At 32.1% G+C, this 27,498-nt stretch overlaps 2 protein-coding genes across 4 annotated transcripts in view; one reads left to right on the forward strand and one right to left on the reverse strand.

Moving 5' to 3' along the window:
* LOC148601718 (uncharacterized) overlaps positions 1-22,909 on the reverse strand; it is an 88,074-nt gene extending 65,165 nt beyond the window's left edge. For 2 of the 3 annotated variants that reach the window (XM_088554518.1, XM_088554519.1), the window contains exon 1: positions 14,485-15,526. In XM_088554518.1, the coding sequence (XP_088410644.1) occupies positions 14,485-15,381 (897 nt within the window). In that variant the 5' untranslated portion in view covers positions 15,382-15,526. Of the gene's footprint in view, positions 1-14,484; positions 15,527-22,682 lie in introns of those variants that run through there. The other variant, XM_088554520.1, reaches the window with a different exon arrangement.
* Positions 4,153-27,498, forward strand: part of LOC148601719 (peroxisome biogenesis factor 2-like) — a 28,824-nt gene continuing 5,478 nt past the window's right edge. Inside the window, exons 1-3 of the mRNA XM_088554530.1 lie at positions 4,153-4,302; positions 6,790-6,867; positions 7,380-7,442. Coding sequence (XP_088410656.1) covers positions 4,246-4,302; positions 6,790-6,867; positions 7,380-7,442 — 198 coding nt within the window. The 5' untranslated portion in view covers positions 4,153-4,245. The remainder of the gene's footprint in view (positions 4,303-6,789; positions 6,868-7,379; positions 7,443-27,498) is intronic.

The following is a 27,498-nucleotide window of genomic DNA, read 5'->3' on the forward strand; positions in this document are numbered from 1 at the left end:
CACTATCGCAGGAAAATAGTTCCATTGGCATTCCCCATTAAGGTTCAAATGCAGATAATAAGGTCTACTTTGTAGGTATTTCTAATATATCAAATTTAATTCTATGCTATTCACCCCCCCCCCAAAAAAAAAACAAACAAACAAACAAACCAAAAAAAACAAAACAAAACAAAACCAATAAACAACTTTGACTGCGAACTAAATATGCTGATTGATTTGGTTTGTATTAACAACAATCTAATTAAAAATAGTTGACCTCTAACCTCTTATCAGTACTGTACCTCTTTATTTCTATGCATTTACCCGATCAAACCAGTCGTTTAGTCGGTATATTTAAGTTGTCTATTTATATTTAGACGCGTAATAAACCATTTGATGTTCAGCTAGAAATGAAAACCTTGTCAGATTATAAAAAGTCATCTATCATAATATTGAAATATAAAGAGGAGAGCTGAGTACCAATTGGAAGAGTGTATTCAGGTATTTTATGCAGGTCCTGGCGGATAAAAGGGGCAGTGGTTCCGCAATCATGAAACTTGTATGAAGAAAGGGGTTTCAGGCTATTACTTTCCCTCATCGTTTGGCCATGTTTTCTTTTTACAAAAGGTAGCTTAAATTTTCTTTTTACAAAAGGTAGCTTAAACCCCGAAACCATCCTCACGTATCACCCACGGTATCGTGTATTTTTATTACAGATACCGCCTCATGACAAGCCTGATGATGACAAAAAAATATGAAACTTCGCATAGAAGATGGCATAGAATTTCGATAATGCATTTCTCGGGAATTGTGTCATTTTTTGGTCTGGTGTTATTCCTTTTTGAAATAATCAATCTATTTGGCTATTCTGGCCATTTGTATGTTATTATGATAGAGCTGTAGGTGGTCAAGGGCTTAAAAGTGCATGGCTATAATGCTTCCAGCGCCTGACACGATTGGAGAAATTATATTATAAGACATCATCGTTTATGTTAATGTATGTGTCTCTGGAGCTGGGTGTCCAGAAACTAAGCGCTTTCACATGACACATAGATGTCTATGGAATAACTTGTCGCACTCGAGTTATAAAGCTTATCAACCAAGAAATGTGGCTAGTTGAGAGAACATGTATCTAAGGATATGACTTATTTTAAAGATTGTGGATTAATTTTGAATGATTTAACATACGGTTTCGACCTAGAGGTCGATAAATTGAATTTCGATCTGAAAATTAAAAAAAAATGGAAATGCATGCTCAGCTAGTAATTTGTAGCTCAATTATGTGCTATGCTCTTGAGTTTTGTATTCAGTCATCTAGGTGTTCCGTGTAACCCGATATCGAACCTGAATATAACCCAAACTGGCGCACTGCTACGATGCATAACGCATGTGTGTGTGTGTGTGTTTCGTAATCATAAAGATGAATTAAAAAAATTTAAAACAAATAGTTCAATCCCAAACATTTATAATATTAAGCTTGTGTTAAGATACGTTTGAATTCGATCCCTGTACTTTGCTTTTATCCCAAATTTTTGAAATTTGACGATTATTTTAGGCATAAAAATTCAAATGATCGGTATAAATTGATTCAGTACCTGAGTACGTTGATTTTTTCCTGCTTCTCCGTGGCAGCTTAATTATAAACATGGGCCTTTTACAGTTTGTTTTATGGTATGGGTTTGCAAATCACTGAAGATTGTTGTGTTCGTTTCTTGGCTTTTGGGGATGACTGTCTCATTGGCAAATATGCATCTCTTTTTTATAAATTAGAATTTGCACTTCTCGATAAAGCGAGGGTGTAAAGAAAGAATCACAAACACATGTCAGAGACAAAGCTTGGCTTTAATGCCATTGAAACATAAGATGCTTAATGTTTGTATTCTTCCTCATTCGCTTGTGCGATTGAAATCCATTAAAGCAGCGGAGTAACTCTAAGAGACACGAGTGAAAAGAAATCCACTGAACTAAATATGAATGGTATATCTTTTCTGTGTAAAACTGAATCTGCAATCTGGTAGGGGGTCCAGGGGGGCAATCCCCCCCCCCGAAGCTCCGTGGAGATAGCGTTTTAGAGCATCATTTATGCCTCTCCTGGATGTGTTTAAAAAAAAAATGGCAAAATTAAGTGAAGGCAAAAGCTTTTTTGCCTAACGGCAGCTACGCGCCTGCCATATATACAATGTAGCAAAGTGAAACAGTTTCTATGAAAAACATTCCTACAAGCCGCAACTAACCATTAACTTATTTGTAGGGTCGCTTAAAGCATTCAAAAAAATATTATCTCAGTATTGTTCTGAAGCAAAACAACTCAGAGGAAACTTATTTGCAGTGAATAAAATATTATATATATCAAAGATAGTACGCTTTTCCAGAAACATAGTATGAAAAAATAAGTATATTCTAGTATTTCTTTCTCTTCTATTTCTTCATCTAAAACAGAAAGAGGCAGCCTCTTGCTAGTGATACAATAATGCTCAAGTTTATTCTTTGATATTTTAAAAATCATTTCAATCAGCAAAAATTCGCATTTTTATGATTATTTTGTAAAAAAAAAAAACACTTCCATTTCTTTAAGATAAATCCAGCAGTAGTTACTTAGAGAATAATCAAGGGAACCAAGGTTATAGTGGTAATCAAAAGAATGTAATCCAGGGACAAAGACCAGACATGGAAAACAGACATACACAACAAAGAACATGAAGTAACTAAAATCAACTTGTGTATAAATGATGCATATGAAATACATAATTAATTTTATATAAAGTATGAGACTCCTTAAATCTGCTTTTGAAACTTTTTATCCTTTAGCATATTCTGTTTATCGTCACCAGAAGGTCGATTTCATTGAGACTTCAACTACTAGCACAGAGAACCGTAGCATGAATCTACCCATGGAAAGATTTTAAAGGCGTTTACATGTGAACTTTTGATACGTTGATACGAGACGGAGTTCTAATCTTTGATTAGTAGCATTTTTATTCTGGTTATCTGTGCTATTTTAAAGGGATGTTTCTGTATACTAAAGACACATATCATTATCATATAAGACAGTCTAAATCTACATACGTTTATATATTTCTATTTCTTTTTGTTTGCAGTTGACATTATTTTTTCAGCAGAATATGTATAGTCTTCAATCGTTTTGATGTGTCACTACTCAATCTTTGACTGTCCCAACTCCGAAAACTATTGTCTCTACAACATTTTAACAGTGACGGATCCCGGGAGTTTATGTTTTATGTTTATTTGGAAATCAATCTGATTAAGATTAGACCTATTATGTAGCAGTCTTTATAAAAATCAGACAGGAGGCGATTCATGCATATCAAAAACCCACCGAATTCACTTTTATTTTTTTATTCAGAATCAATTACAGAGTACATAACCAGTCATAGTTTTTTTTCATTTGGGTGTTGCGCTTTTGAGATGAAATTTATACAGATTGTACATGCAAGTAGCACTTGCAATAGTTACCGTTCTTGATTTTGTTCGATTTGGTTGATATTAGTGGGAGATAAGTGTATGGTTTTCTCAAAAGTACAGATCTGAATATGGAAAGGACAACTGTTACGTAAAAATATAGCATATGTAGATTGAAAAGGCATTGTTGACTCTTTTTTTATTTAATTGACCATGGATCAATTCAAAGTTTCACAACATATACGACAATATGATCACAGTCACAGTAGCGTAGGTTGTACAAAAAAAAACAAAAAAAAAAAAAAAGAAGGAAATTAATTTTCATATTAATTCTCTATTCAAATATACGATTTCCAAAACCGATGCGAATATCCACCAATTTTTTTTTTTTTTTTTTTTTTTTTTTGTATAATATGTTTAGGTTATTACATAGATATTTTGTACAAAAAGTTATTGTAATTTTTTCAAATTTGAATCAATTAAGTTTTAAATTTAGAAAATATTATTTTTAGACTTGTAACAAGTAAGAACTTATCCCTTTTAAATCAATATACTTTTATATAGTATTAGGAAAGAACGATGTATCTATGTATTCCACAACCGTTTAATATTAATTTGCATAAACGAATATTTGATTGGCTTAACCATGTATTGAAAAAATATCCCCTTGATTGTTTTTTTTTTTTATGAATAGGCGAATTAAGAGAAATTTGTTAATTGGACTTACCTGTCGATAGGGTTCGATAGTATCTATTTGAAAGAAGCTTATCCATTGGGTGGATACTTCAGCGTATAGCCAATCAAGTTCTGTGTACGTGATTATTCCACGGAAGAGTGTAAACAAATATGGCGAATAAGAAAGTTAGAACAGAAAACTGTACTCATGCTCTTCGCGTTTCTCAGGTAAGTGAGAGCATGACAACATAAACTGTTTATATTAAAGATGAGTTACATTCATATTCATCTCAGATGGATACAGTTAGACGAAAACAAATCGTGATTAAAATGGTTATTGGAGTCTCAATAACGCTACTATTGCATTTACTGGTATACAGTACATTGTATATCCTTTCTCTACTTCTCCCACTAAATGCTTCTGATCGAGCAATGTAGATAACCAATGGAACATTGGCAACAGTATCTGTAGATGTTCCAAATATAGAGCACAAGAAATATGATTCCCAAGACCATTCTTTTTTTCTCTTTCACCAACACTTCTTCTTTGGCCCAGTTTGGGCAATATATACTCCTTTGGCACAGGCGTTTGTTTCTGTCTATGTGGGGGAAATACTATCAAACAGGGGTCAACTATCAATGCCCAATTAGATTGGGCTTTGATAGTCGACCCCTGTTTGACCCCTGTCACATTGTTCTGACCCACAACCTAACAATATCTTAATTAAAAAGATGTGGGTTGCAGGGTCAGAGTAAATTTGGACTACCTACTTGAGGGGTCAAGATTAACTATTTGAGGCCAGTAGCCACCTGGGCTACTAAACTTGCAATTTGCCCAGAAAAAAAAGTTGGTAGCCCAGACTTTTGGACAGAATTTTGGTATGTAAACATATGAAATACTGGATGTGGTAATTAATAAGCAATTCTACATAAGAAGCCAACATCACTTATAAACAATTTACGTATAATTAGAACTGCTTACCGATAAAATTTAACTAGGGACGCTATGTTTCCGTTCTAATGGTAACCAGTTAAAACTCTGACCGCAACTTTTGTTTACAATATTTTTTTTTTTGCAATTCGCCAGCTGGGCTACTAAAATCGAAAAAAAATTGTCATTTCTGGTCGCCATTGGCGAGTGGGTGACCGTTTATCTTTTCCCCTGTACTATTTTAATCAGTGATAGGGAAAGGCAGGGGCCAAGGGCCATATGCCCATTGAAGCTGAAAATGCCTCATTAAAGTTACAGGATTTTACTTAGAATGTTAATAAATGCCCATTATCATCTCGAATACTTGAAAAAAAATCTTTCTTGACTACTATTGTAAGCTTCTTTTTATGCCTATCAAATACTGCAGAATGAAAATTGTCATACAGATACAATTCTGTCGACAGGAATTACATGTAGTTACACAAATAGAATCCTCAAAGTATCAACTGATGCTTTGTATACATTATGAAAAGAAATGTGGAAGTACATTTGTTGTGTAGCTACAATAATGGAGTCAAATATTGCTAAGTCCTAACTATAACTTAAAATTCAGTAAAAACAATTTAATCCAGTGTACCCTGTGCAAGCATTTTACACCAAAATCAGGCTGTATGTGTTTTGAAACAATTGTCATATTTCATCTTTTCATAACTTAATTATGATACGGATGGGTATTGAATAATTTACATATGTAACATACTATCTTTTTAAAAATGTGTGTTTTCAACAACCCAAACAAACCATTAACTATTTATTCTGATGTGAAACACATGAACAGTGGCAACAATCATCTGACTATTTTTAATCACAGGAGTTCCATCTTTTTTTTCTTATGCCACTATTTCATTGAAAGATAATTCTTTTGAGAAGATATTCATTGTTTAAGGGGTGTCAGAAAAGGAAGAAATTCAGAAAAAGCATGAGGATTACATCAAAACAAAAGCAATGCCATTCTGGTTTGAAAACACTGATATCTATAACAAACTTGTAAAGCAAATTCAAATAAATTTTCTGGATGTTATATAAATGATTTTACAAACTGAAAAAAAAACCATCCTACTGACCTTAAAATTCATTTTTTCTATGCTCAGTAAGGTTTACAACTAGTGCTGCTTTGTTGCTCAAAATTGGACCTCATTTTAGCTCCAGAGCTGAATATGTTGCAGAACCTACATTTATTTGTTGCTGCATCTTAAGTAGTACTCCAGCTAAGGATCATGCAAAATGTGATTCATGGTAAAAAGCCTACTTATTTTTATTTTTGATATTTTGTTTGAAATGTCATAATAAACAGAAATAAACACGTGGTTTTTCATACAACCCATGCTCTTAGGAGATAAACTGTAGATTTCAAAATTAAGGGAGATAGCTCTGTAAAAGGTGCTCAAATACAATAGAATCTACTGTATTTTCGATGTTGATTATCTCCTAAGAGCAGCCAGATTTAAATGCATAATTACACATTTCCTAGTACATGTATAGACCAATAAAACAACTTAATTACAAAAATAAAAATATGTAGCCTTTTTTGGGGTGTATCACATTTTTCAGATTTTGCATGATTCTTACAAAGACAGCTACTTAACAACACCTGATTGCATTAAATTTTGTACTCTGATGATTTATGTTATTTTTTTCAATTGATAGATTTTACAAATGTTGCAAATGTTTAATCTCTGAAGTTAATGACAGCATCTAATTGTTTGATTGTAAACCAATTCTAGCTTGATGCTCAGGAACTCGACAATGAGATTGTTGGTATAATAAAGAATCAACTATCCAAAGCTCTGAAGTATCACAAGGTAAACTTTTAAATAGAACCAGAAGAACTCATTCTCAAGTATTTATCAATAAAAGAATAATTGCTCTTTCTCAGGAATTCACATTTGCACATTTTTCTAAAATCATTGTAATCATTGTATTAAATTTGGCAGTGGCAACTGAACATATCTACAAAAACTTTCCATTTAGATATTGTGATAGGTTTTGTCAACAAAACTTGTTCTCTTGCAGAATTTATTTCTAAACACTGCTTACAGGTACCTCAATATTATATGAATAATGAACTTCCAACCATGAAGTAAATGTATATACATGTATGAGATACAAATACAAATATCAACAAATTGATAGCAACATGTCTTCAGTATCATGTTAGATAAAGTAATCTGGCTTTGCTAAATGAATGAAGCATCTACTGTATTTTTACCTGTCATTTCATCAATTTTAAATAAACAGATTTTCTGTACTTTTATTTTAAACGCTTGAAGGCATTTAGCTGATTTTTTGTATGTTTTTTTCCTCACTTTTCTAGACCAACATCCTGGTACAGTATGACCCAGAGGTTACAGCTGTGTTGAAGTTTATTGTGTGGAAGGTAGGTCAAGACAATTAAAAAAAAATTCAGGATGTCATGTTTTTAAAATTACCAAGATCAGGGATTGTCTGGTCTACCAAACTACAAAAAATTCCAGTACTTAGAAATGATTATAAACAAGTCAAATTTGCAATATCATCCAATTTCCTTTCAGAAGAATGCATTTTCCCTTGTAACTTTTATTCTTGTTAGGACATTTGAAAAAGGGCATAAATTCTAACAGATACGAGATAGAATATAGCAGTATTTACAACTATGAATTCTTAAGATCCAGGGTTTCTGCAACTACACATAAAGATAAGGGTTTTACCTTGACAATGCAAATTTCTGATTAATAGTAGTAGTGGATGAATATTTTTAGAATCATGACACGAGGTGCCACACTGCCAAATGAAGACTGGAATTAATTCTAGGATTGTGACTTGGGCTCTTTAAGAATAGGGTACCAAAAAGGGCCAGAAACAAGCCTTTATCAGTACAGTTAGTTGAGAACAAGTGAATTGATTTCTTTGATATTAGACTAAAATGTGCAATACTACAAAATGATCTGTGGTATTGATTTTGGAGATTATGGTTTAACTGATTAATAATGAGTGGCCAAAAAAGGTGCAAGAAACATGGTTTTTTTGCTGATGTATGGATAAAACAGTGAAACCTGTCTAAACTGAACCTTGAATAATTCAAAAACCTGTCTAAATCAGACAACTTTTAAAGTCCCTTTCTATCAGTTTAAAATGTATTTTTAACCTTTGAAAATCGGACAACGTTCTTAATTGAACCAATTCTGAAGTCCAAAAGGGGGTTCAGTTTAGACGGGTTTCACTGTAATTTTGTGTTGTGAATGGATCTCTTTGAAATTTTATCAGAATGAAGGCTGGGATGATGTGGGAGGGAGAGAGGTTGTGACTGAAACCATTGAAGAAAAAGGGGACACTGATTCTGGTAAAATTCTTATCAGCAAACAAATACCGGGATGATTTAAATACGTCAAAATCCTTAAACTTGGCCTAAATGTGGACACATGAAACAAATCTACATATACAATGTAGCAAACCGAGTAAGATGGGTTACACTGAAGATGAGATCAAGACATCACACAAAAAACTAAAACATTGGCAATATGAACTCCACACAAAAAAACAGGAGTGGCATCAGATGCTCTTGAAGGGTAAGCACGTCTTGCTCTGTCAGAGGCACCCGCCATATTGCAAGTGAGTATACTCTGGTAATAATCTAGCAAATTTAATATTTGATAGCAATTAAAATTCAGAGTTGTATAAAGCTTGAATGGTATATCCATACTAGTCCTAACTGTCAGAGATTTTATCTATGTGGTCATATCAAGCTGCACCCAACAAGGCATTTTATTGAAGACATGGAATTGAAAGGAGGATAACAAATTTAATGATGTAGGATGCATTATTCTTTTCAGAACTAACACTTTATGACATAATTGACCACTAAAAAATCATATTCTTGAGGTGAATTAATTTTCATTATTTTTTATTACTTTTAACATCTTTATAGTAACAGCCTGATGAAGTGTGAAAAAAAAATTCATTTAAGGATAAAAAATCAATATAATTTTAATCTTTTTTATGTGTGAATAAATTTTTGTTCACCTTTAATGAAGCTTGAACTTAATTGTGTTTCAATATTTCACAACTAATTATTTTGTTTTAAAATAGAAAGTTTACATAAATTACATTATAAGACACTATCAAAATTTCATTGTAAGATTTCTAGAGTGGCTGTACTTACAAAAAGGGTCTATCCTACAACTCCAAGGTCTTACCAATATCTAGAAGATTAAAAACTCGATGGATTTAAATTATAGAAATACAATAGGAATTTCAATAGGTTCAGTATATCTTCTTATAACTTCAAGTAAAAATTATGAAGGAGAAAATTTTAAACTAAGGGTCGTGTGATCAGCGACATTATTAAAGAGGATTAGGTGGATTAAGCCACTTTTATTACCCCACATGAATGGCATTTGTAGTCTTCGAATATGACTTTGAACTGTCATTTACATTAAATTGTATTAAAAATGTAGGAGAGTAGTTAATCTTTGGTAAATATGCTACCATTTTACTTTATTATGATTGAAAATTGCATTCTTTTAAGCACTATAAGACCCTAATCATAGGGCATGTATGATTAAACTTTGTGTACTCAAGGTCGTTTGTGCACAATTCTGATGCAAGAATTTTTTAACTATGATTTATGTTTGTATTAGTTAAATCAAGGACCTGCTATACTAGAGTTCATCAGTCCTAAACTCAGTGGTAACTTTTTTTTATTTTGTACAAGTTAATACATGTACTGATCAGTCACTAACTCCAGTATTGTTTTAAAAATAATGAAAAATACACTCAAAACGAAAATAAAACATTAACATAGGTTACCTCCCCTTTGATTAACTGTCTTGTCATGCAGTTCAGTCTTAAAATGTCAAAAGATCAATTACTACTATTGTAAAAAATTGGGAAAAACTTTAAATTGATGTTAATTGACATCAAATCAGTGTTTGTTTTCACTAAGAATCACCACATACATGATGTTTGTGAAGGCTAGTACTATCATACATTTTATGTAAATTACTAAACCTTATACATTTAGATACTATCATGTGATCATGTGTTTATGAAGAAAAAAACTAGTTCAAAGAAAAACATGAAAAACAACACAAAGATATGAATGAAACTTGGAATTGAGATTCATATGAAAATGTAAATTAAAAAACTCAAAAGCCTTTTATTGATGTCCTTGAATTTAGCATTATTTTTTAACATACATTTTCATGCAATAAATGTGGTATATATATTCCATGATTTAAGATTATGTCACCAAGATGTCTATCTTATATTGTACCTTAAATAGACACTGAAAATTGCTTACAAAACTTAAAAAACTTGAGTTTATTCCAATCATTTAATTGCGACTCTTTACAAATGCACAGAAACTTTTGTGGACTTTTAAATGTGAAGTACTTTTACATGTACAATGTATTTATAAAATTTATACTGCAGAGGTCCATGTACATCTGTGGGTATTCAGAAGAAGGGGAGAGGTTCTATTTTCAGGTTTATTAATCAGGGCAATAGCTGACTTAAAATGGAAGTGCAAGCAATTGGGCAAGGTCCCAATGGGCATACATGTTAACCTTCTGGATCCTTTCTGCATGAAATCTCCTGCAATTAATTTTCAAATTACAGAAGATTTCATGTAATGACATTTTTGACAAAAATTTTGTATATACAAGTCAGTATATATCTAAGAATTTATTTAGTGTGCACCACCTGATTGAGGTTATTTCCTCATAGATTAAAAAAAATTATACATCATTCCTTAAATATTGTATGAAAATATGACAAGGCTTAGAAATGGAATGTTTAATTCAAAGATCCTAGAGGATGCATTTTGTTCTTTATCTGTCAAAGTATGGATTTTTTAGGGGGGGGGTTATACTTTTAAACCAACTTATTTTTGCATATAATTAATTTTTCTCCTATTTTGCCATCAATTAACAATTGCAAAAATAAATTGATGAATTTTTTAATGTACACATTAGGCAGTACAACTCACAGAAATAAATAGTAGCTAAATTTAATTAATATCCTATAAACCAAAAAATAACATTGTGTCCTGTAACTTAATTCAGAGTTTTGGCTATATTGCAATCAATTTGTCTGTCCGTCTGTCCATCAGTTACACTTCTGTAATAGATTTATAAGTTTCTTTTGGAGAAAATGCTTTGTAGAATGCTTTTGCATAATGACTTGTATACCAGGTTTGATATAAATGGTTGAGTGAGGGTATTCTTTGCACGACATAGGATGCATGATTTTGTTATATTTAAAACATAAATCATTGTTTTTTTCAATTTTTAAATAAATAATGCAGTTGTTAAATTGGTTGTAAAGTTTTAATTACAATATCGACATGGTATGTAGTATTAATATATACTGAACAGTATCTTCATATTTTAAATTTAAAATGATTAAACTTATTCATAATACAGTGCTAATAATTATTTTATGGATCACAGGAGACATTTTGACATACATTAATGATGAGTGTTTTGTACTTGTTTGATGAATGGTAAGATCAAATTGACAATGAAGGTATGTTACTAATTGAAAGTTTCCCCAAGCAAAAAATATTGATGGGGGAGTGTTCCTTTGCCAAATCAGGTCCCAATTTCATAAACATCTCTAATTGAGATTTTCCTTAAATCCTGCTCAACTAAAATTTCGACCAATCAGGTCACTTGAAATTGAAGATTTTAGGAGAAACACAGGGCTTGAGGAAATTCTCAACTTACGATGTTTTTTTTTTGGTTTTTTTGTTTTTGTTATGAAACCGGGCCCAGGACTCACAAAGTTGCAAGTCACACAGATGAGAAAAGCCTAAAATATCATAATGGAAAATGGGTAAAACCCTTGAGCTACAGAATGCTGACTCTGATTAGTTTGAACTTACAGTGGTGTTGGAATGTCATTTTTGTTGTATTTAAGAAGGTAGACTTAGGATAAGGGACACAACTCATACAAATCATTGGAACGTTTGTATTCAGCATTTTACATCAATCTTGTGTAAGCATCAAGGCAAAATAACTTGGACTGATTTCATTCTGTTTCAAATGAAAGCTTGATAGGATTTGGTAAAATTGAATATGATACAAATGTATCAATGATTTCAAGAGTTATGTCCCTTACCCAAGGTCTACCTCCTTAAGCTGCCAGCTATGATTTGAAAATGCTGTTCAATTTGAATTTATATGAATATTCTTCTTGATTCTAGATTGTTATTCAGTGAAACCTGTCTAAAACAAACCACTGTAAAATTGATTTAGTTTAGACAGGTGTTCAAACAAGCAAGCTTTAAATATACAGTTAAATTGATGTAAAGGGTCTTCAAAAGTGTCTATTTTAGACAGGATGTCAGTTTATTCAGAATTTGGTTTCACTGTACCTTTCTCAACTATAGCATTTTATTAAATTTTCAAACTTAAAATGCCCTACAAACTATGGTAGGTACAAGACGTGTAAAAATAAAAAGTCAGCATAAGTCATTTTTCACAACATTTATATTTCAATGTTTATGATCTATAATGAATTTACATCATACCTTTATAAATGTAAATCTCAGAAAAATTCAAGATAATGTGGCTCACCTTTCATTTTTAGTACTTTGCTGTTAAGAAGAACTGACATTGTCTCCTATCAAAGTTGTCATGAAAATTAATAGATGAAATTCTGATGTTTCTCAATTCCATTGGTGAAGGGCATTTTGAAGGAGTATGGTTATTATAGCTTGGACAGGATAAATGTTTTTATGCACACTTGGTGTGCTAAACTTTATACTTTTTTTGGGAAACTTTTGTAGCCACAATAGGAACTGCACAAGTGTGATTTTTGTTCTGCTTCATGTATGGTTATCACATTAGCCCCCCTTTTGGCCCCTTTAGAATTGCCTGCAACAATACATTACCTACATCATATCAGAGACTCTCTGATTGTCTTATTGATCTGAAATTGACACCTCTCCTCAACTCAACAGGACAGGTATAAATAAAGTCTTTAAAAATTATTGATGAAATGGAAATCAATTTTATTGTTGCTGTTATTGTCAAGGTTTGCACTCAATCACTCTGATCATGGAATAAATGAAATTTTACTTCTCTTGTCTCTTGCATTGACAAATTTAACTCCTTGATCTTTTTGATGTTTTAGTATTTATCAGATATTCAAGGTGCAATAAGACGTTCATCTTGGTGACATTAACAATATTAATAGGAAGAAGAACTTTAAATGCTAACGATTGTCCAATGTCTTCATGTGTTTATAAAATCAATGTCTTGACGAGAAATGAAAAAAAAACATCAATATTTCATTCATTTTTATCACAGTTTAAAGTATGAGGTGAAGTGTAATTATCAATGAAATCATCAATGTAAAATTTGGTCAAAATATAGTTAAGCTTGTTTTTTTGAGTTCAAAATACTTTTGACATTCAAGCCAGTTTGTCCTTTAGTTAGTCTGTTTGTCACACATTGCACAGTCACTCATAAATACCCTTTCAGCTATTCTAATGAGACTTTGGTAATTTTTTTTTGTCTTTTGATGTTAGCTTCCTACCAATTTTCATAAATTTCTGATTTTACATATTTATTTTATGAGGCTTTATTAATTAAAAATGGTTGATTTCTCATTTATGGGCAGTACTCCAAAACTTTTCCAGCAATTTTTCATGAAACTTTGGTGAAGTGTTCATTTCCATTTTCTCTATTCTATTCCCTTTCACGTTTTTTACTTGTCATAATAACTGAGTAATTTCCCTTTCAGTCTATCATGAAAGATTCCTATATTTCATATCATGTATTTGAATGGATACATATTGTGGGATAATGCTTTTGGAGGAAAGATGGTCTGTATCAGCGTCAGCATCAATAAATCATGAATATAAATTTCTAGTATAAAGATGGGCTAAAAAGGGACAGTCATAGCATGTGCTGATGGCACAGTTCTTTATTTATTGTCCCATACTGGTGACTTTCGGCAAAAGGGACTTTAAGTTTGCACTTTACCCATCTATTCATCTGTCCATCTGCCTGTCTTTCTGTTAGTCCGGCAAATCAGTTTTCTACACTTTTTTTTGTTTTGTTTTCATATATTCATTTTATTTTTTGTGCATTGCTTTACCAAAATCTGCTCTGGTTTGTTAGTTGTTTACTGAGTTTTGACCCTTGGACTCTATAATATAGGTTTTTAGAGATTGCTTGTAATATAGACACAGAAAAATGGGAAACGCTGTATAGAAATTAATACAATGTGTAACATAGCTGTTTAAACTGAATCCCTTTTAGACTTGAAAATTGGTTTGGTTTCAGTTTTACCAAGATTCAAAATACATTTGAATTGATATTTCAACAGGATTTTTAGGTGTCTTGTTTAGACAGGTTTAATGATTTTCAGGGTTCAGTTTAGACAGGTTTCACTATAACATACAATACTTTCAATAAGAACCCCTTACTTACCAACTCTGGAGTTGGAGGCTCAGATAAATCTTCCTCTTTCCCTGGATAATACTGGTCTTTCTCTTGACTATATGCTATACGAGAACTAAGTGTTGGGTTGCTGGATTGATATGAAGCATATGGATGAATGTCTCTTTGTGGCAATAGTGACTGATATGTTGTTTCTCTTGGTTTTATATTTGTATACATTGGTTCTCTAAGTGGAGCGTAGGTTCTAGGTCTAGTGTATGGAGATCTCAGAGCATCATAACGGGATGCATGATGGTCAGATGGTTTAGGGTCTTTGCTAACAAGGAATTTGTAAGTTTTATCTAGTCTTTGTAATGCTGAACTGATATCACCAAATATGTCCTCACCAGTTGACCTGTCATCTTGGAAGCCTTCCATCAAATCATCAATATCATCTGATGTTTTCTTGCTTGTAACAACATCTTCAAAACTTTCATCCCCATCTTCTCCTAAGTTTCCATCCTCTTCATCTCCACTTGTTCTTCTGGGGCCATCAGTTTCGTCCAGGAGCTCTTGGTACACACCATCACCCTGACGGTCCTCGCTAAAGGACACTGATTTATCAGGAATTGAATAAAATGGCTCATTGTCAATTGATTGATAGCTTGGGTCACCCTTTTCTGCCTCACTTGGCACAGAAAAATATTCTTCTTCAGTGGGAGATTTTATTGTACTGACCTCTGACACTGCTTCCTGTTCATGGTTGACTGGTGCCCCAGTATCTACATCTGTTTCCTGTTCTAGCCTAGGTGATGTATGACCAGCAACACCACTATCACTCTGATTCATTGAAATGTTTTCATACTGACCACTATCCAGCTCTTGTTCAAGCATTGTTCCATTGCCACTACTGGTATCCTGCTTCTGATCCTCCTTTTCTCCATCCATATTAATTAACCTAGTTTCACTTTGCTGTAAATCTCAATTGAAAAATCTATGTCTCCTTTTAAATTCCTACTATGTAGTAAAATTTAAATGTTCCGCTTTTCAGTTATCTTTCTGAAACCCAACTATTACTATTTTCAGTCCGTCAATGGAGTTTTACACTTGGGGCACCCAGTCAAGTCTTCGACACTTAAATTACATGGCTCAAAGCCAAACAAAAAGGTTCCATTTAAACAATGAACGGCACACTATGTTATTTTTTATCAACCAATATAAACACAATGATATTTATTGATTTTAAGCAATATCAAGTTTATCGAAGGTAACCTACAGGATATACTTGTAGCTAGAATTACCGGGCATTTAATTAAGAGATAGAACACAAATGGGTCAATTTTGGAAAATCTCCCTTGTCAGCAAATTTAAAAGTATGAAATGATAAGAACTATGATTATTGGAACTTTTTAGAAATCTCAAATGGGATTTTATATTTTGGAAATAGAATCAGTGCTTTCAAAGATACTTCTGATTTTACAATAAATTAAGATTAATTCAGTGAATTAAATGTAAGTGTTTGTAAGAACCAGGCAAAATGGGGAAAAATCTGAAACATACATGTTAATACCCCACTGATCTAAAAGTTCTATGCTCTTCAGAAAAAAATGCTGTACAATGAAACCAGTTTAAGGAGGTAGACTTAGGGTAGAGATACAAATCTTACAAATCATTGTAACGTTTGTATTCAGCATTTTATATCAATCTCATGTATGCTTCAAAGTAACTAGGACTGATTTCATTCTGTTTCGAATGTAAGCTTGATAGACTTTGATGAAATTTAATGTGACACAAACATATCACTGATTTCTAGAGTTTTGTCCATTATTCTTGGTCTACCTCCTTAAACCAAACACTGGATAAAACTGATGACCTGTCTAACCCAGACATCTTCTAAATCCCTTCATATCAATTTCAATACATTTGAACCTGTATGAATTAAGCACCAATCTAAACCAAAGAATTCCTTCAGTCCGAAGGAGGTTTCGTTCAAACAGTTTTCACCGTATTTCAGTAACTGATAAAATTATGTCTAAAAATTTTTTTAATACTTTTTAAGGCCATCATATAATTTTTATGAGATTACAATTAATATTTAATGACAAGTTGATTTTTTTGGGGGGTTTTATAGAAATATTCTGTTGTAGTTGTTTGAATTGAAAATGATATAACGGGAATGAATAAGGTGAATATGTCAAAGAGACAACAACTACGCCGGGATGAAAAATGTCAGCTGTATGTTTACTATGTCTGTGCCAAGTAATCTATTTTCATTGATATTTGAAGATTCTTGCAGATCTTGAAATAGTTACAGCTTGAAAGGAAACAACATTTCCAAATTGCCAAGAGGGCGTAGAAGGTTTGAAATGTTCAGTCAAAGTTGATTTTTAATCAGAGGAAAATAATCTCTGTCTTTTGTTTCCTATGGTAGCTCCATAGAATAGTCAGTTTACAGGGTGGGATGCAGGTTAGGGGTGTGACTAGAATGAAAGGCCAAGCCAACCAAGGCAACACAAATTTTGGTGGTAGAATTAAGATTTCATGCAAAAATATTCAATTTAGTGTAGTGTAATTACACCAGATCCACCGCCTATCAATTCATGTCTGGTTTTAAAGGTAGACTGGTCAGAACTTCTCTAGAATTATTGGAATCTCAGTACTTTTAATCTGTATTTATATCAGGCCGTAAGGTGATATATTGATAAATCAAGCAATATTGTACAATGATCCTCATATTAGAAAGAGTACATAGACCAACACTAATGTCATAATAGTATGTTGAATGAATCCATTATATGCAGCAAAAACTTAATAAAGTTAAATACTTAAGAGGCTGAATATTAATACATTTATACATGTTTGAAGAGACTTAAAGTGATATATGTGAAATTCTCAATTCTAATGCTAAATAAATATTTTTTAGTCAAAACCAAACACAAATGAATGGTTTTAATTTCATGCTACCAATGGTGGGTAAGGTTTGAAAGCTAATGTATTTACATTCTAAATTTCGGGTTTAACTTAAATGGCTTTCACCAATCTTTGTTTGATCACAGACAAAATTAATTGTGGCAATGAAATATGAAAACACCTGGGAAAATAAGGTGATTAAAGGTGCTTTATTTCATGATAAACAATCCAAATTCTTTACAATTTTCTAATTGAAAATATAAACATATCAATTCATGTAAAGTTTGGGTTCTGTCAAAAACTATTTGAGTAGGTTTATGGCAATGCTTTTTTTCCTAATGTAAACTAAGGTGATATGTTTTAAAAGACAATTTTTGAACTCAGAGTACTATCTGCATGCTTTACTTGTTTATTAAAGCAAGAGATTTTGTTTGCGTTAGGTTGCAATATTTGTGTACAAATTTGTGCAATTTTAGATTGTCAACATTTTTAAGACATTGTTCATATATTAATGTTTTTTTTAGAGTTAAGGCTATCTAAGATGTCCAAACAATTTCTTCATTTTAAGCTATCAGGCAATTTTTAACTCCAGTTTGTCTGATCATTATGGTGTGTAGTACCTATGTTAGTCTCATTTTGGTATAAGCAGTGAGCACAGGTGTACAGTTGAACCTAAGAAAATATACTTAGTTTTTTTCTTAAGTGCTAATAAGCTTACCAAATAACTATTAACTTTTCACAGGAGAATTGTTCCTAATGTATGCATATTTTTCCCCAAGTTTTTAGGGGGGCATATGCAGGGTCCACCCCCAATGAATCTGCACTTATGCTTCATTTCATCAGTTAAGGAGGTAGACCTAGGGTAAGGCACACAACTCATAAAAAATCATTGGAATGTTTGCATTCAGCATTTAAATCAATCTGATGTAAGCATCAAAGTAACTTGGTCTGATTTCATTCTGTTTCAAATGAAAGCTAGTAAGACTTTAGTGAAATTGAATGTGATACAAGCATATCACTGATTTCATGAATTATGTCCCTTACCCTAGGTCTACCTCCTTAAAAGCAATACAGTATTCTAACAATTACAAGTTGAAGCCAATGTATTTTTGGTTTAATTTTGATGTCTTATAAAGATGAAATTTGCTACTACAAAATCTTAAAGTACTTTAAATCATGGATACCAATTTTCGTGGTTCAGAGAAGAAACTCAAGTTCAGGGATCTTGAATTCATGGTTTTTAAGTTTTTGGTATACACATCAATGGGGATCAACTATTCAGTGCAAATCATATATTATGGCTTGACCTACCCACGAAAACCACGAAAATTGGTATTCCACAAACAATACCAAGTTATTGGTGTGACTTGACCTTGGTGATTCTTGGCACATTTTCTTGTTTCGTAGGATACTGGCTTCCTTTTTTAGAAAGTACCTGTATAGGTGATAGGTAATGGGAAATTTTGTATCTAGGAACGTTTAGAATGTTGGATACATTCCCTTATTTTCTACCTAGCACTTGCACATACCTGTTTACCTTTGGAACAGTTTATGTGGGAGATTCCCTCATGAACACTGTCTCATGTGGGAGATTTTATGTAAGAGCAATTTCTTTTTGTAAAAATTCAATAACTGGTATTTTCACAGAAAATAAAGTTATTTTAATCAAAAACCTTCCAGCAATCTTGCATTATTATGTGAAAGATTCTAAATTTTCATTGATTTTGTGAGAGTTACGCCCCCCCCCCCCTTAATGTGAGATGGTTGACAGGTATGCTTGCAGTTCAATCATTTGTAAGGGTATTTGTGAGAATAAGACAAGCCATGTTGGCCTTCACCCTGGGAACCCTTCACTTCCTGTTCAATCTTCCTCATCTCTCTTATAATAGACGCTTTGATGAAGTTACAGTATTAAATTTTGAAACTCAATGTTCCTCGCCTCTTATTATAGACGCTTTGATGAAGTTACAGTATTAAATTTTGAAACTCAGTGTTCCTCGTCTCTCTTATAATAGAGGCTTTGATGAAGTTACATTATTAAGTTTGTAACTCAGTGTTCCTTGTCACTCTTATAATAGACGCTTTGATGAAGTTACAATATTAAAATTTGTAACTCATTGTTCCTCGCCACTATTATAATAGACGCTTTGATGAAGTTACATAATTAAAATTTGTAACTCACTATTCCCAGTCTCTCTTATAATAGATGCTTTGATGAAGTTACAATATTAAAATTTGTAACTCATTGTTCCTCGCCACTATTATAATAGACGCTTTGATGCAGTTACATAATTAAATTTTGAAACTCAGTGTTCCTCGTCTCTCTTATAATAGAGGCTTTGATGAAGTTACATTATTAAGTTTGTAACTCAGTGTTCCTTGTCACTCTTATAATAGATGCTTTGATGAAGTTACAATATTAAAATTTGTAACTCATTGTTCCTCGCCACTATTATAATAGACGCTTTGATGAAGTTACATAATTAAAATTTGTAACTCACTATTCCCAGTCTCTCTTATAATAGACGCTTTGATGAAATTACAATATTAAAATTTGTAACTCATTGTTCCTCGCCACTATTATAATAGACGCTTTGATGAAGTTACATAATTAAAATTTGTAACTCACTATTCCCAGTCTCTCTTATAATAGATGCTTTGATGAAGTTACATTATGAAAATTTGAAACTCAATGTTGCTCGTCTCTCTTATAAAAGACATTTTTATGAAGTTACATTGTTAAAATTTGAAACTCAATGTTCCTTGTCACTCTTATAATAGACGCTTTGATGAAGTTACATTATTAAAATTTGAAACTAATTTGTTAAATACTATCCTTTGCATTGGTCAGGATTAATGCATAAATATTACATGTGTGACTTGTACAAGAATAATTCTACATTATAAGTTCCCAGAATATAACATTTGCATTCTGCTTTAACTTTTTGTTTTATGTAGCCAGTTACGTGTTTAGTCATTGACTCTAATCAGTTGAAACAATACAACAGGGATTCAGTAATGCAAGTCATGCTGATCAAGTTTCATGTAAATCAATAGAATATTTTTTTTGTTTTGATCATTGGTAAAATGATATCCAAATCCATGTAGTGTATCAATATAAATCTTTTAATTAGTAAACTCTTGTCTACAGGTCATTGTTCACATGCAAACCATTGCATTTCTCATAGTTTCGAAATTGCCAAAATAAAATATACATGCAGTTAAAATTACATGTGTTTTAAATTCTTTTATTAGTAAACATGATCAGTAATCTGCATATTTCATAATAGTCACAAACTAGGATATTATTCTTGTACTGAAACTTAAGTAGCTATCTTTGTAAGAATCATGCAAATCTGAAAAATGTGATACACCCTAAAAAAAGGCTACATATTTTTATTTTTGTAATTAAGTTGTTTTATGGGTCTATACTATGAAATGTATAATTATTCATTCAAATCTACCTGCTCTTAGGAGATAATCAACATTGAAAATCCAGTAGATTCTATTGTATTTGAGAGTCATTTACAGAGTTATCTCCCTTCATTTTGAAATCTACAGTGCATTCTATACAATTTTTATCTCCTAAGAGCATGGGTTATATGAAAAACCACATGTGAATTTCTGTTTACAATGACATCAAAAATAAAAATATGTAGGCTTTTTACCCATGAATCACATTTTGCATGACTCTTAGCTGGAGTGCTACTTAAATTTTAGAATCATTATTATTTTTACTAATCTTTATTTCAAGGTCTTGTCAGTAAGGAAAGAGAGTTTTTTCAATAGTCCAATTGAATTATGGGAGCTTGAAGTTTAACTCGCTATAAAACTGAGTTCAAACTACTTGCTTGTACTAACTCATTGCCATCGCAGCTTCAAACTTTCTGGTTTTTATATCCTGCTACACAATGGCAAGGTATTATGTGATACCCTGTGAAAAGTTGTGTGTCCGTCTGTTCGTCCCATCCAGGCGTTTTCCAGATAATAATATTAAAATGAATCAATGAGTTTTTTTAAATTCGTACAGTTGTTTAGTACTATAAAATACTAGTTAATTTAAATTTTCTGCAAAATCCAATGTAAAGTTTTCAAGTAAGGCCATATTGGACATTTTACCATCTCCTTTTTTTCACCATTACATAGCAGATATCACTTTATGTTCTAATAATGCCTTATTTTTGCCTTGATATTGCCATTTGAAATTGGATGTTCCTTCTCTTGACTTAAGGGTTAGAGTTTACCAATTAGTTAAAAAAATAAATTTGTAAATCCTTTATTATGTTGACTTTTGAAACCAATAGAACCATTCCTTTGAAACAAAGCAATAATTCTGTTAAAATTATAAGATATATTGTAGTTTGGGCTAGAACTCCTTTGTCTGTAGGGTATTCTTCCCTTTGAAACATATAACCTGGATTATTGGTATCATTCTTTTGAAAAAGTGCAATAACTGTGCTAAAACTATGATAACTATTTTCTAGCATAGATAAGATTTGTTTTATCTGTAGGTTATCTCCCCTTTGAAAAGAAACAAATCCAAGATTAACAGTAACATTTTTTGAAGCAGTGCAGTAACTGTTTGAAAAGCAATGATACCTCTTCTTAGCATGGACGAAAATTCTATCTTTGAGGTTTAAAAAAGAGATCTTGGCATTTCTCATACTGTGGTCTTTGAAGTTCAGTTATTCTGTATTAAAATTTACAATTTTTTTATTTAACTAACGCTTTATAGTAGTAAAGATAAGCTCCAATACTGATACCACCAAGTGTAAATTATTACAGTACATAAAACAATTTTGACTGATATATTGTATTTTGTTTACATATACTTAGTATTCGACTCAATACCTATATGTCTTGTAAGGAATGAATCTCAATAATAAACTTAGCTGGTTTGGCCTACAACTAACAATAAGATCAGTGTACAGAAAAGGGAAACTTTTATCACATGTATTACCGGTAGACTCTATTGGCAGGAAGTTTGTAAAAATGCAAATAAAAAGTTTAGGACATGCAAATATGAACCCAGGTCAATTTTGGTGATTTCGTACCTAGTCTATACTAGCATGTTTTGTGAATTACAAGGCCTGAGTTCTTTTGGTGCATCATCCTAATGTTTTGACATTACAAATGTTCTAATTGACTATGATATAAAGCCAATTTACCATTATATGTTAAATATTGTTTGGAGTTACATAGCAGTGATGATATTAGAAATATGACCTTTCCCTTTCAGCAATAATACACAGAATTTTTAAAAGATTAAGATCTTTTAGTACAAAGAAATAGTTTAAAATGTACAGGCAGACATAATTCTTGGCATGCACTTTACTTACCCAGCTCGCAGAACTTAGTGACCTGTTTGAACTTCCAGTTGATATTAATGAAATGTTAGGAATGTCAGCTTCATCCAGCGATGTACTGTGGGATTGTGGGTCACTATGATAATATCCGGAGTCTTTAAACAAGGCTTCGGTACTACCTTGGGTCTTACAGTCCTTGTAGCTCATTTTTGGTCTTGATAGCTATTTGCACAAGTTTTATGTTTGAGCTATTATCACCTGAATCTTTTGCCAAGTAAACAGATTCTAGAAATAAAATTGCTAGTTAATTTTCTATAACACTTTAGATAATGTCTCAATTTCCGCTGGTGAAGTTTAGTCCATCAGGCAATTTTACAATCAATGAGGATACAGTTTTGTTTAATTAATTGAGATTTTAAATACTCATGACAGATATTGTTTAGGAAACTGGTTTAAATAACAGAGTCAGGTTTTGACAAGAAGACTACTAAATTAGATATTGCACTAATTAATCTTTAGGCCATTCAGAGAAAATAAACTGTTAAAAGACCATGGGTTCAACATTATTGGTAGTCTGAGATCCAGGACCCTCAGTTTCTGACCTATGACCTTTCAAATTTCATTTATCTAGGTTCTGGACCTGAAGCCATTGAAACATGATTGGTTGGTACATTGTATTGTCATCATCATAATTTTTTTCAAGTCAAACATTGATTGAAAATAAAAGTCCAGCAATCCTTTTCAAAGATTTTACTCCTAAGAGAAAACTTCAGAGTTTGATGCTTTTCACAAAAATTCTTATGTGAATCTTTAGAGTAAAAACTATCGTAACTTCATGAGTGATACTATCCTCTCTTAAGTCAAATTGTGCTTGTAAACCGAAAATGGAACTAGGTTGCTATGAATTTATTTATTGTAAGAGCTGTCGTAAGATTTGTCTCAAGACAAATACTGAAGAACACTCTTAAGTTTAAAATAAATCTTACGATATCATTTGTGAAAATGACTTCAGATTTCTCTTAGTATAGTCGTAAGTTGAAATCATAAGATTTATCGTAAGGTTTTTTGTGAAAAGGATTGTAGAACCTTTCACTCTTTAAAGTAAATTTGGACCCATGAAGATACACTGGTAAAATAATTATCAAATACACGTACATGTACATCTACTCCATTATTGCACCTTTTCAGCATGAACTAGTAGTAGCTTGCTTATCTAGAGTGATTAAGCTTTTTCTCAAATGTTGCTGTAAAAGTAGTTGCAGAGAAAGCTGTATAAAAAAAGTGGGGACAGATAAACTGAAGAATAAATACAATGCTCCTTATATATCTCCCACAAAACTGGGAGTATAAAATTTCTAGCACAACTTCTTCCTCTGTATTTCATCAAAACATGTACCATGGTATGTTATGCTACCAATGTCTATAAGGGCAACCATTTTGCTGAACAGTGTATTATGTTGTTTTGGGACCAGCTGCAGTCTACCCTGTGGTGTGAGGGTTTCCTCGTCATTCATTGAAGACCCATGGGGGAGGGGGAGCTTGAGCTGATATCATCCTGGTGAGGTTGTTGTCTCTTTGACATGTTCACCATATCCAATCTCCTTTTATATATTGTTATGTTACCTTGTCCTATCTATTACCATCCTACCATATCCAATGAATTATTTTCTGTTGATGCTCGGTTAGTTCTTTTGTACAGTTTTTAAATGTTTGTTTGTTTGTATACTTTAATGACCATCAATAAATCTGATCTTATCTTTTTGAACTTGTGTCCTTTGATCATTTTATATTGATATGTTGTGTTGAAGGATTGAATCAGAATTTGAATAATGACGCAGTACTAAATGGTGTCGTCATTAACCAACAGCTATATACATGCTATAGTATTCAGGTTGCAGCTATTCGAAATGTTGAAAGTACATTAATCGTTAACTGATTTTGAAGTCAAGAAAAACTATTGTAATTTTGGAAGATCATCCTAAAGAAAAAGAAAAAAACGACATTATATTAAATGAGTGACAACATTAAACAAAATTACTTTGTAAACTTGAATTCCACCAAGAAGACATCAATTATTTTTTTTCTGGTAATGTTTTATAAGTCAATCATGTCACCTAGTGCCACTTGGCAGAACAAATCTATTATTAAAAGGGATCTTCCTCCTCATTGAAGTTGGTATGTTTTTTATTGGAACTGAGCAATTGTTTAAAGTGACATCAGTGTATTGTCTTTGAATACACAAACTTATATGAAATCTTATCATAAAATTGCGGATTGTCATGATGTGTCCGTCTGTACCGTGAGAACCGATTTGTTCACCATGTCATAGTTTTCCTCTTTATCTACCCTTCATGTGACATTTTAGGAGCAACTTGGTGAGAGTTTTTAGAAAAGCAGAGGATGCCTTACCCTACCAGTGCACCTGATCCATTCTCCCAGTTTGTAGTGGAATTCAGGTTGCTCATTTACTTTTGTTTCTGTATGCTATGTTCTTAGTGTTACATATTTATTTTGGTTATTTTATGTTTCTTATGTGTCTATTTCTTTGGTCTAGTTGTTATCCCTGGATTTTATTCTTTTTAATTACCGTTGGAACCCTGGTTCCCTTGATTTCTCTTAATACGAAACCTAACTGAATCAACATACAAAAAAAATTGTCCGAAGAGTGGTTTTATAAACTCAGATATCAGTTGAATGGCCTCATTGTAACTTTGTAACAAACTAGACTACAAAGTTCAGAAAATGTTTTTACCGATGGAAGGATCACTGCCCTCAAGCTGTTGGTGGTCATGTTCAATAGATTTTTTGCCAGATAGCAGGAACTTTGACCTAAACTTATGTCGTGTTATGTCAGTTTGACACCCTCTATTGGCATATTGATAAAATCACACCTTATGTATTAGTTATTTCAACCATAGTAATTTGTAAATGACTTATTAAACAAAACACAAAATAATTGATATTTTGCATGCAACTACTGTATCAAGCTCAGGGGAGATAACCAAAGATGCTGAGATATCACATGGATATAGTAAATGAACTGAATGCAATTACAGATGGTTATATAAACATTTGATAGAAATAATAAAAAGACATTAAGATCCTGTATAGGGCTGAATTGTACTGAAAATCAAATTATTTGTTATTTAATTTAAAAATGCTTTATATAGCCCACGCCACTTGGTTACCATTTGTTACAATGTAATGTCTTTGACTGTCAGTCTGTCTGTCCTGTTCCTGTTATCACAGCTCCTAAACTGCTTGGTGTGTTGAAATATGAAATAAAAAATACAACTTGTATGTAGTCCTGTTTTGGAGGTTCCAAGTGAAGTATTTTAAGAGGATGGTGGGCATTATATCATGTCTGCACAACTCCTCTGAAACCACTTGTTAGATTTTTGTGAAACTTCTTGCAAAAGAAGTATGAAATAGAGATTAAGTGTAGATATGCATATCTTAAGACTATTTTTTATTCCTAATTCTAACACATAACTTTAGGTCTTATCATATCTTTGTTTTTGACTTCCCTTTTTCATATATTTTTTTGTTGCTATGCTTTTTTGTTGTTGATGCTTTTAAGTGTATGTATAAATAGTGGAATTAATAAACATGAATTATAAACTGGATTTCTTGTTTCAATGTACAATTTAGACTCATTTGTCATTTGAATTAATTTTAATGTTACAGGTTTTCGAAAATTTAACTTTCATTCCTGGTAGGTCAATATTACAAATATTGCATGAATGCATTAGATATAAACACAATTTGATCTGCCATAGTAATTTGTTTGATGGTTGGATTTTGTGTATTGAAATCTTGATCTTTCACTTTCCTCAATGCATTTTAAATGCCTAATTGCTTTGCTTTTCAACTTGATTAAGCTTAAATGCAATTAGTTTTCAGTGCATTATGTTTAGAATGAAATATACTTCGGCTTTCATGATAAGGTCTCAATCCTTAATTGTTTACTGCTAGTTAATATTCACTTACTAATAATTTTTTTTCTTTAAGTTGGTATGGTATAATGGGTAAACTCTACCATAATGAAAAAATAATTCACAATTTCAGATAAGTAAGGTACATGTAGGTCAAGAACTTTTGTTGTTTGATAAAAAGTTGACTCACGATAAACTTACTTTTGTAAAAATGTTTTGGTGAATCATATAACGAGAATAGGTATGGTGAATATGTCAAAGAGACAACGTCCCACTAGGATGAAAAATGTCAGCTCAAGGCCACTCATTGGTCTTCAATGAATGTCAAGGAAACTCTCACACCACAGGGCAGGCTGCAGCTGGCCCCAAAACATCATTATAAACAGATACAGCGAAGGGTTGCCCCTTTATACTCGAGTAATGTAAAAATATTCTTATGGTGAAAATAGAACAAGATATACAGAGGCCAGAAATTCCTGACTTGGGACAGGCACAAAAAAGGTTGAAGGGTTAAAGTACTTTGAAGTGATCACAACCCTCCCCTTTAAAATCTGACCACTGTGGAAAAAATATTACACAATTAAATAGACATAAAAATCAGTTCAAAGAGGTCCGAGTCCCTTGTAACAACAGAAATAAAGAAACTAAATATAAATAACATGAATGTACAAACATTATGAACTAATGATAATGTATTGAATGAAAATTAAATATGTCTTTTTCTATGCCTTTCCAATGAAGTGGCAATACACTTTTAACCTTCGGATTCCCAGTAGAATTTTTGCGACTTTTTTCTTAGATATCTTGGTGGGTTTCAGATCAAGTGTAATAATGCTTAACTCCTTTTTTTATGAAATTATGGGCCTTGGATTTGGATAATTTAAATTAAAATAGCATGATTTTGGACTGTCTTC

The sequence above is a fragment of the Perna viridis genome, chromosome 12 (assembly GCF_037379345.1).
Source record: "Perna viridis isolate PV_CMFRI_1.1 ecotype Kerala chromosome 12, ASM3737934v1, whole genome shotgun sequence".
NCBI lineage: Eukaryota > Metazoa > Mollusca > Bivalvia > Mytilida > Mytilidae > Perna > Perna viridis.